Source organism: Ranitomeya variabilis, chromosome 3 (assembly GCF_051348905.1).
Source record: "Ranitomeya variabilis isolate aRanVar5 chromosome 3, aRanVar5.hap1, whole genome shotgun sequence".
In the NCBI taxonomy this organism is placed as follows: Eukaryota; Metazoa; Chordata; class Amphibia; order Anura; family Dendrobatidae; genus Ranitomeya; species Ranitomeya variabilis.
This window is the reverse complement of record NC_135234.1, coordinates 33,721,426-33,736,147: the sequence shown is the minus strand read 5'-3', so window position 1 is coordinate 33,736,147 and position 14,722 is coordinate 33,721,426. Positions and strand designations below refer to the sequence as shown.

Sequence of the window (14,722 nt, the reverse complement as noted above, 5' to 3'; positions counted from 1 at the left end):
AAACTGATAAGTTCACCATTATGCTCTTTGTTGAAGGGGTTCACCCAACCTGTCTCCAGCAGTTGAACGAAAGATTGGACATCGGCTTCATCTCTTCTAATCCTAGACACCTGTAGGTCTGAATGGCTGAAGTCAGTATATTGTTGGCCTACCAGGGCCCTCAGCTGCCTCAAGTACATACTGCGGTACTCTGATGTCAGGTAGAACCTGGAAACAGCTCCAACTTTGAGGCTGAAGCCTTTTGTGCCCCCTGGTGTCTGGGTGTCTTTGTTGATTGTCTCTTCAATGGTCTGGTCCACAGGAATTCGTCCAAAAGGATTCTTGCTACCGATCTGGACCGAAAAGCCACCTTGCATGAAGTATTCATGGACCTCTGGGTGTTCTATGGGCAGCCGAGACATTGTGGCATAGTAATAGGTTAGGTATCGGGCATAGTTGACCTTGTCATAGGCAAAACACCATGGTATCATCTGTCGGATTGCTCCTAGGTGAAGCATCCAGTTGCCTTCTCTTGAAGCTCGAACCAGGGCCAGCATGGTCTCGACCATGTCCAAGTATGACATCCAGAATGCTGAGAGTTGTTCATTTCTGAGGGTCTCAAGATAAACTTGAAAGAGCTTCAGGGTAAGTGTGCAAGATTCATTATCCAAGAGCTTTTCGAAGGATCCCTGCGACACACTGATGCGAAAGTTTGTGATGTTCTTCAGTGTTTCATCCAGATGGTGAAGGTCCCTTGCATGGTTTTCTTCTAGCCATGGAAGGAAGTTTTTCCATGCAAGCAGAGGGAGATAGGAGCTCTGCAGAGAAGACCGGAGAGTCCTGTTCAGCACAGAACGTGTATGTGTCAGTGTGTGTGCATGTGTTGGGGCACCTCAGGGTGTCTTCAAATGTGACATAGCCCCCTAGATTTCTTCCAGTAAAATTTGCACTCCAAAAGTCATTTGGCGCTCCTTCCCTTCCGAGGCCTGCCGTTCCCCAATACTGCAGTGTACGACAACATATCGGGTGTTGTTGTGTTCGGGAGAGATTGGTGAACAAATAGTGGGGTGCATTTTTTGCTGGTACACCTCTTAAAAATAAAAAAATGAGCCTAAAATGACACCTTCATGTAAAAAATGCACTTTTTCCATTTTCTCAACCAAGTGTTTCCAACTACTGTGAAACACTGGTTGGGTCAAAGTGGTCACTATACCCCCTAAAAGATTCCTTGGGGGTGTAGTTTCCAAAATAGGGTCACTTTTTGGGGTTTCCACTGTGGGTGTACCTCAGGCAGCCTTCAAATGTGACATGGCCCCCTAGATTTCTTCCAGTGAATCCGCCACCCAAAAACCACATAGCGCTCCTTCCGTGTTGAGCTGTGCTGTGTGCCCATACTTTAGTTTACGAGTACATGTGGGGTGTTTCTATAAACTGCAGAATTAGGGTAACCAAGTTTGGGTTTGCCGTTAACCCTTGCTAGGTTGCAGGTAAAATTGGATTACAATGTAATATCTGGAAAAAAAATGAAATTTTGAAATTTCGCCTTCATTCTGCTAAAATTCCTGTGGAACACCTAAAGGGTTAACAGTTTTTAAAAATGAGTTTTGAACAGCTTGAGGGGTGTAGTTTGCAAAATGGGGTAATTTATGGGTGGTTTCTGTTATGTAAGCCCCTTAAAGTGACTTCAGAAGTGACTTGGTCCTTTGAAAAGTGGGTTTTGCTGTAAATGTGAAAAATTGCGCATAAAACTATAAGCCCTATTACGTCGTAAAACAATAAGGTTTCATTTTCAAAATGATGCCAATATGAAGTAAACATGTGGGGAGTGTAAATTAATAACTATTATGGGGGGTATCAGTATTTTTGTAAAAAGCAGAGAATTTCAAAGTTAAAAAATTGCCGATTTTTCCAAAATTTCCGAATATTTAGCATTTTTTTATATAGAAAGGTAAAATATATTGACTCCCATTTAGCACTGACGTGAAGTACAATATGTCACGAGAAAACAATCTCAGAATGGCTTGGATAGGTGAAAGCGTTCCAAAGTTATTAGCCCATGAAGTGGCACAGGTCAGATTGGCTTAGGCACTTGGGTACAAATAGGCCTAGGGCTGAAGGGGTTAATAAGCTACGTATATGTAAGGGCTATCATATCAAAAAATAAACTACAGACATGCATCTACCTAAAAATACCAAAGAAAATTAGTCACTCCGGGTGGTACCGATATCTGGCCCGGCTCATGGACTATTAGCACTGTAGCTTTGCAGCTCTGGGGACCTAGGTCTGCAAGGAGTTTGTATGTTCTCCTCATGTTGGCATGGGTTTCCTCCATTGTTCCTCCCATACCCCCAAAGAAATAAGGAATATAAGTTGTGAGCCCCTATGGAGACAGCGATTTCTGTAAGGCGAGTCTACGGCGCTATACAAGCCCATTTCTTGTTTACCTCTGTGAGCGTGATTTTCACCCAATCATTTGTTACTTTTCAAATAGTCAAAAAATTTGTCATAAAATGTACTCCAGAGATTCTATGTATACCAGCAATTTCTATGCAATTTTTGCGACTTTATGTGCTTACGAAATCCAAATCTCTATTGGTATTAACCTAAGCACAATTTCTGCACCCACTTCATGACCTCGGTTTTTATGGTTGAATAGCTTTATGCAGCCTTACATCACCAAGCACAATGCCGAGTATCAGATGGAGTGGTGTAAAGCCACCACCCCTCGACTCTGGAGGAGACGTGTTCTGTGCAGTGACGGATGATGACACTTCTCTCTCCGAAGGAGTCTGGGTTTGGTGAATTCCAGGAAACCGTAACCCGCTGGACTGCATTGTGTCCCCTGTACAGTTTGGTGAAGAAGTAGGGTTAACTTTTTTTTTTTCCCAGGCGATTGGACGCACAAAGAACTGGACCAGAAATTGTGAGCCCGGACTCACTTTTTCGATGTCTGACCCAGAATTTCCAAAATCTTGTAGAAAATCAGTGTGGGAACTCCTTATTAATGTAAAGACAAACACTATGAACCAGTATAACAAAAGTAGAAATGTTTTTTACGAGTTTAATAGATATATCATATCCATGGTCAATCATATATAAAATAATTAAAAATCAGTCTGGCAGTGACATCACATAAAAAACACTTAAAAATATGATTTCGCGATCACATGAGCATTTTCTTTTTTTCCCATAATTTTAAAAATCCACAGTAACAATCGTGAGCGCCGTAAAGCTGTGCCGAAACTAGGCAGCCCTACGGGAGACCCTGAATCTTGCAGTAATCCCAGTGGTAAGTAACTCACAACCTCTATGGGCCTTCAGCCTCCGACCAGGGCGCCGTGCAGCCCGGAACAAAACGTTTGGATAAGATCATACTTAAAAAGCTAAAAACCGATGTTCCGCACCCACTTCCAGCGCAGGCGCGGGACACACGTCACCTTCAGCAGCTCTTGTCCTCCACAGATCATCGCTTTGTCTAAGAAAACTTTGGGCAGGACCAGGTTATCACATACGCACGTTCTTCTGATAAAGACGGAGCACTTTCCGGCAGCGAGCGCAGGCGACACACCGTGAATCTGTCCATGCTCCAGCTCAGGAAGCGATCAACATTTCCAGGTATATTTGTAGTCATTAAGCTCTAAATGACGCAGTGACGACTTTCCCAGTGTGGATAACTGGGTGACTTGTTCTAGCGTGAGCGGATGAAGACCACAGTGTGCGAGTTCTGCACCGTTACTCTCCTAGAAAACAAGGAAAGATCGTAGGATCATTGATCAGTCAGTTGAGTTTTCCACCAAAATAAAGTGAAGAGTCAGCTGGCGATCTACTCTGTGCAGGAACGCTTATGGCCACCACCATGCAGGGGTTCTGAATGGATCTGGTCAGCAGTAGTTACCAGGAAAATCGCTATATGGACCTTTATCCCTTCGATCTCTCAGTAGAGATCTTTATCGAGTGGCCACCGGCAGTAAATGTAGGTTTGGATGTGCTGACATAGGAAACGCTGCCCTACTAAACCCAAGGATCGGTTTGCTACAGACGACTCACCTTGCAGTTTTGGGGATGGATGGCCGTGTTGAAGACGGTCGTTGGTTCGTGCGTGTAAAGAGATGCTGAAAAACTTCCCTTCTGTGCGGCCTTAACCAGCAGCGTCAGAGAATGCACCGTATGTGGCATCACTGGGCCGGTAATCTCCAAGCTGAACTGATCTTTATATCCAGACTGCATCTGAGTTTTCACGTTGACTGTCCTCGCCTGCGGAGAGAGAGGATGTGACCTACAGCATTAGACATTAAATTCTCAAACTTAAGAAGAAAAACAAACTTATTTTCCATATTCCCCATGCTGGACATAATAGCCGTGATACCACATTTTGGATTCCCCTGTTACCTAGAAGGGCTGTGGAGTCAGTAAGTCAAACCTCTGACTCAGACTCCTCAATTTCCAAAGACACCGACTCCACACCCCATCACGGCAGATATACATTAAAAAGTCTTATGACAAAACATTATGCACCGGTACCTTCATGGTGTGCATCGTAGCTCCCCTGAAAGCCACTGGTGATAGCAGCGTCGGGGGCAGTCCTGCCTGCGGACCTGCGGCGGCCACAATGCTCTTACAGTTGATCAAGAAGTTGAGTAACGTGAACGTATTTGCCCCTTTGACCAATACGACAGATTCCGGTCGGTGATCCAACTTCACTTCATTCTTTTCCTTACGGCTGTTACAGTAATAGTCAAGGTAGAAACATCATCCCTGGGCCAGAAACTGCAGCAATCATATCACAGGGTCAAGAAACTAGAGAAAGTGTTCAGGTCTGGGGTCTGCAATAATAAATGCTTAATGTAGGAATACTCAAAAATTATCATGTATTCTTGTGCAAGAAACCGGTTGTTACTTACCGGTAATAGGATTTTACAGAGTCCACGACAGCACCCTACGAGAGAGGGGATCCGCCCACCATAAGGACAGGAACCTACAGGTTAAGAAGGGGCGGTCCCCCTCGCCTCCTCAGTTTGTGTTTCAGAGTACAAGGGATACCGCCGTCAGATTAGTACATGACAATTTCCATTTAAATAATACTAAGTACCATCACCCCTACAGAGTGAAATATAAAAAACACACCTTCCAATAGAGTGCAAGAATCCAGTGATTAATTACGGGGGGAATGTGCGGGTGCTGTCGTGGACTCTGTAAAATCCTATTACCGGTAAGTAACAACCGGTTTTCCTATTGCCACGACAGCACCCTACGAGAGACTTTCAGAGACTATTCACCTGGGAGGGACCACAGCACTAAGTACTGATCGCCCAAAGTCTAGGCTGGAATTGGATGATAGATCAAGATGGTAGTGCTTATAAAAGGTGGAAGGGGATGACCACGTTGCCGCCTTACAAATTATGTCAATGGAGACTTCCGCTCTCTCCGCCCAGGATGAAGCCATAGCTCGAGTGGAGTGGGCCTTGATTCCTCCTGGTGGCGTTTCCCTCTTGGCGGAATAGGCAAGACATATCGCATCTCTGATCCATCTGGCGATAGAACTTTTTGTAACACTCGAACCTTTCCTTTGATTCTGGAAAGAAACAAACAAAGCCCTACTCTGCCTCCAGCTTTGCGTCTTGTCTAGATACTCTAATACTGCTCTTCTGACATCTAGAGTATGACACTTCTGCTCTTCTGCTGTAACTGGATTATCGAAAAAGGATGGCAAATATATTTCCTGGCTTCTATGGAACCTAGAAGCTACCTTTGGTAAATATGCTGGGTCAGGCTTCAAAACAATTTTATCTTGAAAGACCATTAGATAGGGAGGGTCCACTGATAACGCCTGAATATCACTGACCCGCCTAGCAGAAGTTAAGGCTAACAAAAGAACTGTCTTTAGGGTCAGAATCTTAATTGAGGCAGAACTTAACGGCTCAAAGGGGGACTGTGTTAAAGCATCTAGCACCAAGTTCAAATCCCATGGCGGCAATCTAGTGCAGCGCCCCAGAGTCCTGGTCGTTGCAGTACTGATGCTCTGCCACTAAGGGGAGTGATGGTACGTCTGATGGCACTAAAGGAGTTCACCTGACCAGGTATCACAGACACCAATACACTTCACAGTCTGGCCTCCAGGGGGAGCTAAGGGTGCTATGTATTAGGCCACTCCTCACATACTGGTAAAACTGGGGGTTGGATAGAAAGTTAGAAAGAAAGCTGACTGGGTTGGAACCGGGCAACATCCTGTGGCAGAGGGTGTTGCAGGGGAAGATTCAGGGGGGTCCCTGTCAGGGGTGGGATCCTGACAGAGGCCTAGCGAACAAGACAGAGCGTTAAGGAACCGCGCCTGCACTACATCGCGGCGGTACCCCAAGAAAGGACAAGAAGCAAGGTTTATTGTGCTGAGTGAGAAACGAGATCAAAGCAAAAAGGAGATAATACCAGTAGGAGTCGTGCTGTAAGAGGAGGCAACATCCTACTGAGGAGCGTAGCCGGAACGCCGAGGAAGCATTGGGCTCCAAGCATTACTTCAAACCAACGGCAGGACAGTTAATTATAGGTTGGCTGTCTCACCTAAGCAGACATAGGGGGCTACTGTGGGAGAGGGGCGACGCTAGGGTCCCGGAAGAACTCCAGGCCTACCCGTCATACGGGTGCGTCCTAGCCATATCATCTGGGGGACGGAGAACATCAGAACAGACATAAGTTGTGGGAAAGAACATCAGAAACAGACACAACAGTTGTGAGGACTATCCCGTGGTGCTCAGCAGGTAAGTACTACAACACACAAGCGCTAGAAGGAAGGCACTGATTTCCACCTGCAAAGGGAACTCTGGAGGTGCCATCGGACCGGCCGGTCTCAGACAGCCCTGTTGACCGTACTCTGGATTGAGGATCCTGAAGCCTTCAGTAAAGAGGTAAAGAGATTGCAACCCTGTGTCCTCGTTATTCACCGCGAACTGCACCACGCACCACTACCTACACCTTTCATTGGACGCCCCTTAGCAGGGTCACGGACCGGGTCTAGCCACCGTGACAACCACAGAACTGAGACAGAGGCCCGGTACCGAGTACCCCGCGGCCCTGCGTCTGGGGGCGCTCCACTAGCAATATGAACTGGGTTACTACGCTCAGTAGCCTTAATAAACCTAGAAATCCATCTATTTCCCACCACGTTGCTGTTATATAGGGCTCCTAAAGCTGACACTTGAACTCTAAAAGGTATTAACTGCCAACCCCAATTCTCAGCTTTTCTGCAAGAATTCCAGAATTGGAACATGATCTGTTAGGGGATGCTGATTGAACGCTAGAAATTTCTTCCAGACCTTAGAATAAATTTTGGTAGTGACCTCCTTCCGGCTACCTAACAAGGTAGATATCAAGGCCTCTGAAAATCCTCTCAACCTTAGCAACTCCCTCTCAAATTCTACGCCGTCAAATGAAGGCCCTCCACATTGAGATGACGAAATGGACCTTGAGAAAGGAGCTCCGGACTCGAGGGCTGAGTAGAGAAAACCATGGTCTCTTGGGCCAGAAGGGGGCGATTAGAACTACCCTCGCCTTCTCCTCCCTGATCTTCCTGAGAACTAGAGGAATTAGGCACATTGGGGGAAACGCATATGCTAGGGGAAAATCCCAACGAACTTGAAGGGAGTCTACTATGCATGGTCTGTCCGCTACCTGAAGTGATGCAAACTTTCTGACCTGCCTATTTCTCCTTGCAGCAAACAGATCTATAACCGGCAAACCCCACAAACTGACTGTTTGAATATTTGCCGGTCCAGAGACCATTCCCCCTGGCGTAGGTAATGACGGCTGAGAATCTGCTTCCACATTGTGTTCCCCTCTTATGTGGAGTGCTGATAGAGAAAGGAAGTGAGTCTCGGCTAAGGTGAGTATGTCTGCAGTGGTGGACATCAGAGATTGTGATCTTGTCCCCCCCCCCCTGATGGTTGAGGTAGGCTACCACTGTCATGTTGTCAGTCAGTACCCGTACATGTGAACCCCGCAGGGCCGGTAGAATCTGAAGGAGAGCATATTTGACTGCTGTGAGTTCCTTCAAATTTGAAGAACCTTGGGTTTCTAGGACTGACCACCGCCCTTGGGCCAGAAGTCCCCCATGTGAGCTCCCCATCCTACTGGGCTGACATCGGTCGTGACTGTTGTCCGGTTCTATTCCCCACTGCACCCCTTTTGACAAATGGCAAATGTCCAGCCACCACTTTAGGTCGCAGAGAGTGGCGGTTGATAATCTGAGTCTTCCACTTAGGTGACTTTGAAGATTCCCGTCTGCCTCGAGGATCTCGGATTGTAACACACGAGTGTGGGATTGAGCCCACCGAACAGCCGGTATGGTATGCATGATGTCAATGACCCCAGCAAGGACATTGCCGCTCTCAAAGTTAGATCTGGATTTCTTCTTACTGCCAAGATCTTGTGAATAATCTTTAGTTTTTTGTCTTCTGGTAGAAAACATGATTGATGTTCTGTGTTTAGAAGAATGCCAAGGAAAATCTGATGCGTTGAGGGTTCTAGCTTTGATTTCTTTAGATTGATCAACCAACCAAGGTCCTGCAGGGAAGATCTTACACAGTTTAGGCGGGCTTTACATTGGATAACCGAATTTCCTACTATCAGGAAATCGTCCAAGTAGGGTATAACCAGGGTATCCCGTTCCCTGATATAGGCCATTACCTCTGCAATTATTTTAGTAAATACTCTTGGGGCCATAGACAGCCCAAATGGCATTGCCGTAAACTGAAAGTGTCTGACCTGATCGTCTAGCCACACCGCCACTCTGAGGAACTGCTGGTGATCCTTGTAAATGGGTAGATGGTAGTACGCATCTTTTAGATCCAGCACTGTCATGTAACACCTGGGAAATAGAAGTTTAGTTGCCGACCTAATGGACTCCATCTTAAAGGCATGTTATTGTAGAAATGTATTTAATTTCCTCAAGTTTATGATGGTCCTAAAGTATCCATCAGGCTTAGAAATTAAAAATAAAGGAGAATAAAACCCCTCCCTTTCTTGATCCTTTGGTACTTCTACAATAACTTCCTTTTCTCTCAGCTGCTGAATTTCCTTTTCTAGGGCCTGCTGTTGATCCTGAGAATTAAGAGTTGTCAATACATAGTAGCTCGGAGGTACATTCCGAAACTCCAATTTTAACCCTGATGCAACTATACCCAAGATCCAACTATTGGATGTTATCTTGGCCCATTGGTTAAAAAAATATTTTGATCTACCCCCCACTGGAAGGACTGTTTTATCGGTAGTTGCGTCTACGTCTCGATGATGAAGAGCCACTGAAGTATGCACCTTTCTTCTTTGGCTCTGCCGGTTCCCAATCCCGGTCTGAATAGGTTTTCCGGAAGGGCATACGTCTCCTGAAGGCATTTCTGAAAGTAGGCTTAAACACTTTAGGAAATCCCTTCTTTCTATCCTCTGCCTTCGCAAGGATATCATCCAGCACGGGGCCAAATAAGTACTCACCCCTGCATGGAATTGTACACTTTTGCCCTAGCTTGAGCATCACCCTTCCAGGTCTCAAGCCAGAATGCCCGCCGGGCAGCATTCGAGAGGCCTGCCGATCTGGCTGCTAGCTTTAAAGAGTCTACAGATGCATCCGCCAAATACGTTACACCTTCACGGATCTGAGATAGAGAATCAAGTAGTTTATCTCTAGGGATCTTAGCTTTTAGCTGTTCCTCCAGCTGACCCACCCAGACCATAACAGATCTGGCAGTGCAAGTGCTAGCAATTACAGGTTTAAACGCTCCAGACGACGACGACTCCCAAACCTTCTTCAAAAACATGTCCGCCGTCCTGTCGGATGGATCTTTAAGAAGGCCTACATCTTCCAGGGGTAGAGTAGCTGACTTTGATGTGGAAGCCTCAGCTGCGTCCATCTTAGGGACCTTCACCCATTCAGCTAATACTTCGTCATCAAAGGGGTATCTCCTTTTTGCTGATGATGGCAAGAACCCCTTATCCTGTTTATCCCATTCACGTTAAATAAGATCTTTAACTGTGTCCACCACTGGGAATGATCTACGATTTTTCTGACACAGACCCGCAAACATGATGTCTTGGGTTGATCTGGGTTCCTTATTATCTGCGACCCCCATGGTCGTGTGAACCGCTTTAACCAATATGTCCATATTCTCTACAGAAAAGCATGGTCTACCCTCTTCATCTGAAGAGGATGACGATGAGGAGCCTGAAGATTCACCCTGCTCTGGTAAAGATGGGCTAGAATCTGACATTAAGCCAACACTAGGTTTTCCATGCCGTCTGCCTTTAAGGGAGTATTTAATTTCTTCGCTGATAACAGCTCTTAGGTCTGATGTACGGAGGGGAGCTTCTTCCTCTAAAGTTCGGCTTAATACAAGCCTGACCACTTCGGGTCACGAGCGCTTTGCCTTCCTCTCCTGGATGAGACGCCGGGATCACGCGACCCAGGGCGGCATTCCCCGGCCCCTGGGATCGCGACATACATATGCCCAGACGAGGAGGGGTCTGTGAGTAGGACACCCCCGACGCCGCTTCCAGTGCCCCCCGTCTCTGCAGTTCCTGCGCAGAGGCTGATGGACCTGGGTAAGACTTTAACCTGTCTGTTCCCATCTAGGACAGGAACCCAAACTGAGGAGGCGAGGGGGACCGCCCCTTTTTAACCTGTAGGTTCCTGTCCTGATGGTGGGCGGATCCCCTCTCTCGTAGGGTGCTGTCGTGGCGATAGGAAAACTCGGATTTTAGCAGAAAAAGGAAAATAATTAAGCCTGGAAAATAGTCAATACACCCCCCCCCCCCAATATCACAGATCAGGGTGGACGGTGAGCTCGGCGTTACCAAGGAAGGATACAGTTTGATGGAGATTGCATCCGGCTTTTTAATTTTGTCCTCGACTCCCATCTCTTCTAACCAAGAGAAGCTTTCGTCTTCATCACTGTCCACTTGTGAATAATCCTCGCCTTCACACCCGGTTTCCTGAGCCTTGTCGTCAGATTCACCCGTTGATTCTGAGGCTTTAGTCTTTTTATTATTCGGGTCATTGGTCACGAGTGGGAGAGAAAAATCAATTCCTTGAGAAAGGGAAAAAACAAAAATAACAAAAAAAAGTTTTTTCTTTATACAAATCACTGAACCAAGAAGTAAAACGGTTGTTTATTTTAATGGAAGTATAATGGGGCTGAAAACCGTGATGAGGAAATGAGACTGCAGTGATGGGAGTCCGTGTGTGTGATGAGGAGCAGTACAGCGCTGCAGAATATGATGGCGCCATGTGATGGCTTCTGGGATTTGGTAATGAGCTCGTACCCAGTCAGTGTAATGAGGTTTGGTGATTTACCTTCATTTTTCATGGCTTCCCTTATGCCTCGTGTGGTTGGAGACATGACGGCCGTGATGACATCACTCCCCGCGATCCCGGCTGCCCGGAAGAGCACAGTGAACTGATACGTGCAGACGTAGAAGTATGGACACAGCTTGGCCTTCAGCAAGTTATACAACGACGTGAAACTAAGAGCCCTGCACGGAAAGAAGGATCAGAGTTGGTCTGGATTCACCCACGTAGCGTGGAAGGAAAGTCAGCGCAGGGCCCAGCAGCTGAGGCCACAGAGCTCGGTGGGACCGGACACACATGGATCGGTCGGGGACGGCGGCTGTGTGAGCGCCCTGCAGATGTATACAGGACCGACCACACGACCACTTACCACTCGCTCATTAGCACTTGCTGCAGAGCTTCGTCCTGAGCCCAGGGACTATTTTTCCCCGTCATCTTGCGGTCGGCGCCAATCCTGGGGAAGAGCTGCAGCCATGGAAAGGTGGGGTGAAGCCAGTAGACGAGCGCTTGCTGGAAAGCGCAGCGGAGATCGGTGGACAACTTTGGCTCCTGTAAAGTTAAAAATATGAAAAAAAGGAAAGAAATTAAAATTTGCCTTATTACACCAAAATTAATTAACCCCTTATCAATATGTGATGCAAATTTTCATCACAGGCCTTTAAGAGCTGAGCCTGCACAATACGTGGCAGATGCCGGCTGAGATAACACAGCCGGCATCTGCCTGCAACAGCAGCGCCTGGAGCCGACTCCGATCGCTGCTGTTTAACCTTTTAAAGGCAATTGTCAATCGCGATCGATGGAAGCTGATGGGTGAACACGGCTGTTATCTTAGGTCTATGATCCCAGCCTGCGGCATCACTATATACGCCAATACTGCAGTATGGAAATATATAGTGATCAAATGATAGCAAGTTCAGGTTCCCTGAGGGACTTAAAAAAAATAAAGTGTCGGCTTTGAGACAAGTGTAGGAGACGCATGAGCGCACAGCATCCGACATGTGTCGGATATCAAACTGGGTGCAGTGGAGTCCTCCATTACCGCTATGCTGTGTGGCAGGCTGACTGGAGACGCCCGGCAGTGGAGGACGAGGCCCTGAGCTTCTTCTTGGGCTTTTAAGTGGTCAGTCCAGGTGAACGGGTGAGAAGAGGTGAACAGCAGGCGCGTCTTCAGACTCCAGTCCGCGGGGTACGTGACCGACGCTTCACATGGCTCGGGTGTCGGAATAGGTTTCTCCGGAGTCTACGGGAACAAGGAGACACCTCGGTATTAGATACAAGAAGACCCCCATAAGCCGCACAGGAAATAACGACATCTCGGTCCGCAGTTACCTGAGGTTTCGTAGTTGCCGCAGGGTCAGAGTGAAGACTTTCCTCCCAAATCACATCATCAACTGAATGATGCTGCAAGACAGAAGTCAGATTATAACACAGAGATCTCCATAGAAGCGTCCCCCGTCCTGCCCAGAACACGCGGAAACTGGAGGGGTCCTAAACTGGCCAGTATGACTGGAGCACTACTGAGCATGTGCGACCGCTGCGCCATAGAGGTGGTGGTCGCACGTGCTCACTACGGCTCTACTGTCAGGATTAGTGGCAGCCGAACGTCCAATAATCCAGCATTTATCACGTATCCTGTGGATAGAGGAAATATATTGGGCAGAGAACAATACTTACTGGAAGCCGTCATTAAAAAAAAAAAAAAAAAAAAAACTTTAAAATTAGATTTTTGTGTTACATGTATTAAAAAAAATGGCAGTGCTTTCACCTCACAATCTTTATTAAAAAGGAAAGTAATCTTGCTATTTTTACACTGGCCACTGAGGCCTTTTGAGACAATATTTTTTGAAGCGTTTTCAGCAGTTTCATTATCGTCAGAGGCAGGATTACATTGACAGGTAACAGCCGATAACAGGAACTAGTAATCACCGCTCACAGCAAGTGTCCCCAGCAGAGGGGAGACGTACTTAAAGGGTTATTCCCATCTTCATAAATGGCTACTGACTGACAACTGTTCAGAAATACAAACAATTTTCCAATAAACTATAAGTGTCAGCCGTTCTTGCGATATTAACACTTGTTTACAGCTCGTTGCCTTGGAGACCGACCACCACTGCTAGACAAGAAAACACGATCAGTGCTTACAATATTTTTTTTTCCTATTGAGGTTTTGAAGCTGAGCAGGATCTGTTACCTCCTTATCTCCACCAGCGCAGTGCTAACACACTAGATAGCAACAGTGGTCGGTCTCCTAGGAAACGCACACAAAAGATAAGTGAATCTCAAAAAAAGGCAGCAAATTTTAACAAACAGTAGATTGCAAAACCTAATATCTGACAATATCCATCCGCACAGGTGGGAATAAGCCTTTCATACAAATACTACGTTACATTTGAAATGTGGCAAGAGATTGTTCTGGGGGCAAAAAAATATCAATTTCAAAACAAGGCGGACCTGAGAGAGGACTGAGCAGTGCAGCCACATGACCACCTATAAGCCAATAGCAGTGAAGGACCGTGACGTGGCGGTTTCTGATTGGCTCCGTTCTAACCCTGCTTTTGTAAGGGATCCGCACTACGCAGTGAGTGTAAGTGCGCCGCCGCTAGAGGGCGCTCCTGCTCCGCGCTCACCTGCAGGTTCTCCTGCTCCTTGGCCGGCAGCGCCCAGCTCTCCTGCGGGCAGCACTCCGCCACACTCTCCGCTCTCTTCTTTGCTGCTACCGTGTTCTCCAAACTGGCGAACGGGTTCCTGCGCTTCAGTGTCCCGCTCCCGCTTCTTTGTGGCCCCGGAGAGAACGGCCGGACTCCTAGAACCCGCTTGGTCAACTCCCCGGGAGAGAACAGCCCTGTCCGGACTCCAGCCTCACTGCGGCTCCTGCGCCGGCTCAGCCGCAGGATCTCCGAGGGCTTCTTGAAGCTGGGGGAGTAGCCGGGTAACTTCTCGGAGGACATGGCGGCCGCTCAGGATCTGCGCACCGGCCGGCAGCTGCTCATTCCGAATCTGGCGCGCTTTCCCCGGTGACGTCAGACAACAACGCCCCGCCCATACAAACCTTAGGTTACCGCCTCCTGCCGATACTGCTAGTCACCACCAGAGGTCACTGCTGCTACTCGATAATTAATGGTGCATTACATATAACCACCAGCAGATGTCGCTACATGATTTCAATTATGGAAACATATTTGTTGAAAGTTTGCTGGATTTTTCCTGTTTTGTTGCACAAATACCCCAATATAACGTACACATAAATACCACCGTATGCTGTACACATAAATAATACAACCATATACTGTACATACAAATAATACCACTATATACTGTACATACAAATACCACCGTATACTGTACATACAAATACCACCGTATGCTGTACACATAAATAATACAACCATATACTGTACACATAAATAATACAACCA

General features: G+C 46.9%; 1 protein-coding gene across 1 annotated transcript; it reads right to left on the bottom strand.

Moving 5' to 3' along the window:
* Window positions 1-3,027: 3,027 nt before the first annotated feature.
* DONSON (DNA replication fork stabilization factor DONSON) lies at window positions 3,028-14,395 on the bottom strand. The gene is made up of 9 exons (XM_077293921.1): window positions 13,934-14,395; window positions 12,636-12,707; window positions 12,346-12,546; window positions 11,677-11,855; window positions 11,313-11,491; window positions 10,827-11,046; window positions 4,502-4,700; window positions 4,028-4,234; window positions 3,028-3,720 (listed from the first exon to the last, which is right to left on the bottom strand). Exons 1-9 carry the CDS (start codon window positions 14,252-14,254, stop codon window positions 3,583-3,585), a joined length of 1,716 nt encoding a protein of 571 aa, XP_077150036.1. The 5' UTR covers window positions 14,255-14,395; the 3' UTR covers window positions 3,028-3,582.
* Window positions 14,396-14,722: the final 327 nt, after the last annotated feature.

Coding starts and splice junctions, on each gene's coding strand:
- DONSON (XM_077293921.1), bottom strand. CDS start 14,254: ATGTCCTCCGAGAAGTTACCCGGCTACTCCCCCAGCTTCAAGAAGCCC. Junction 12,708..13,933: donor AGGAGCAGGAGAACCTGCAG/GTGAGCGCGGAG, acceptor TCTGTCTTGCAG/CATCATTCAGTTGATGATGT. Junction 12,547..12,635: donor CGGCAACTACGAAACCTCAG/GTAACTGCGGAC, acceptor TTGTTCCCGTAG/ACTCCGGAGAAACCTATTCC.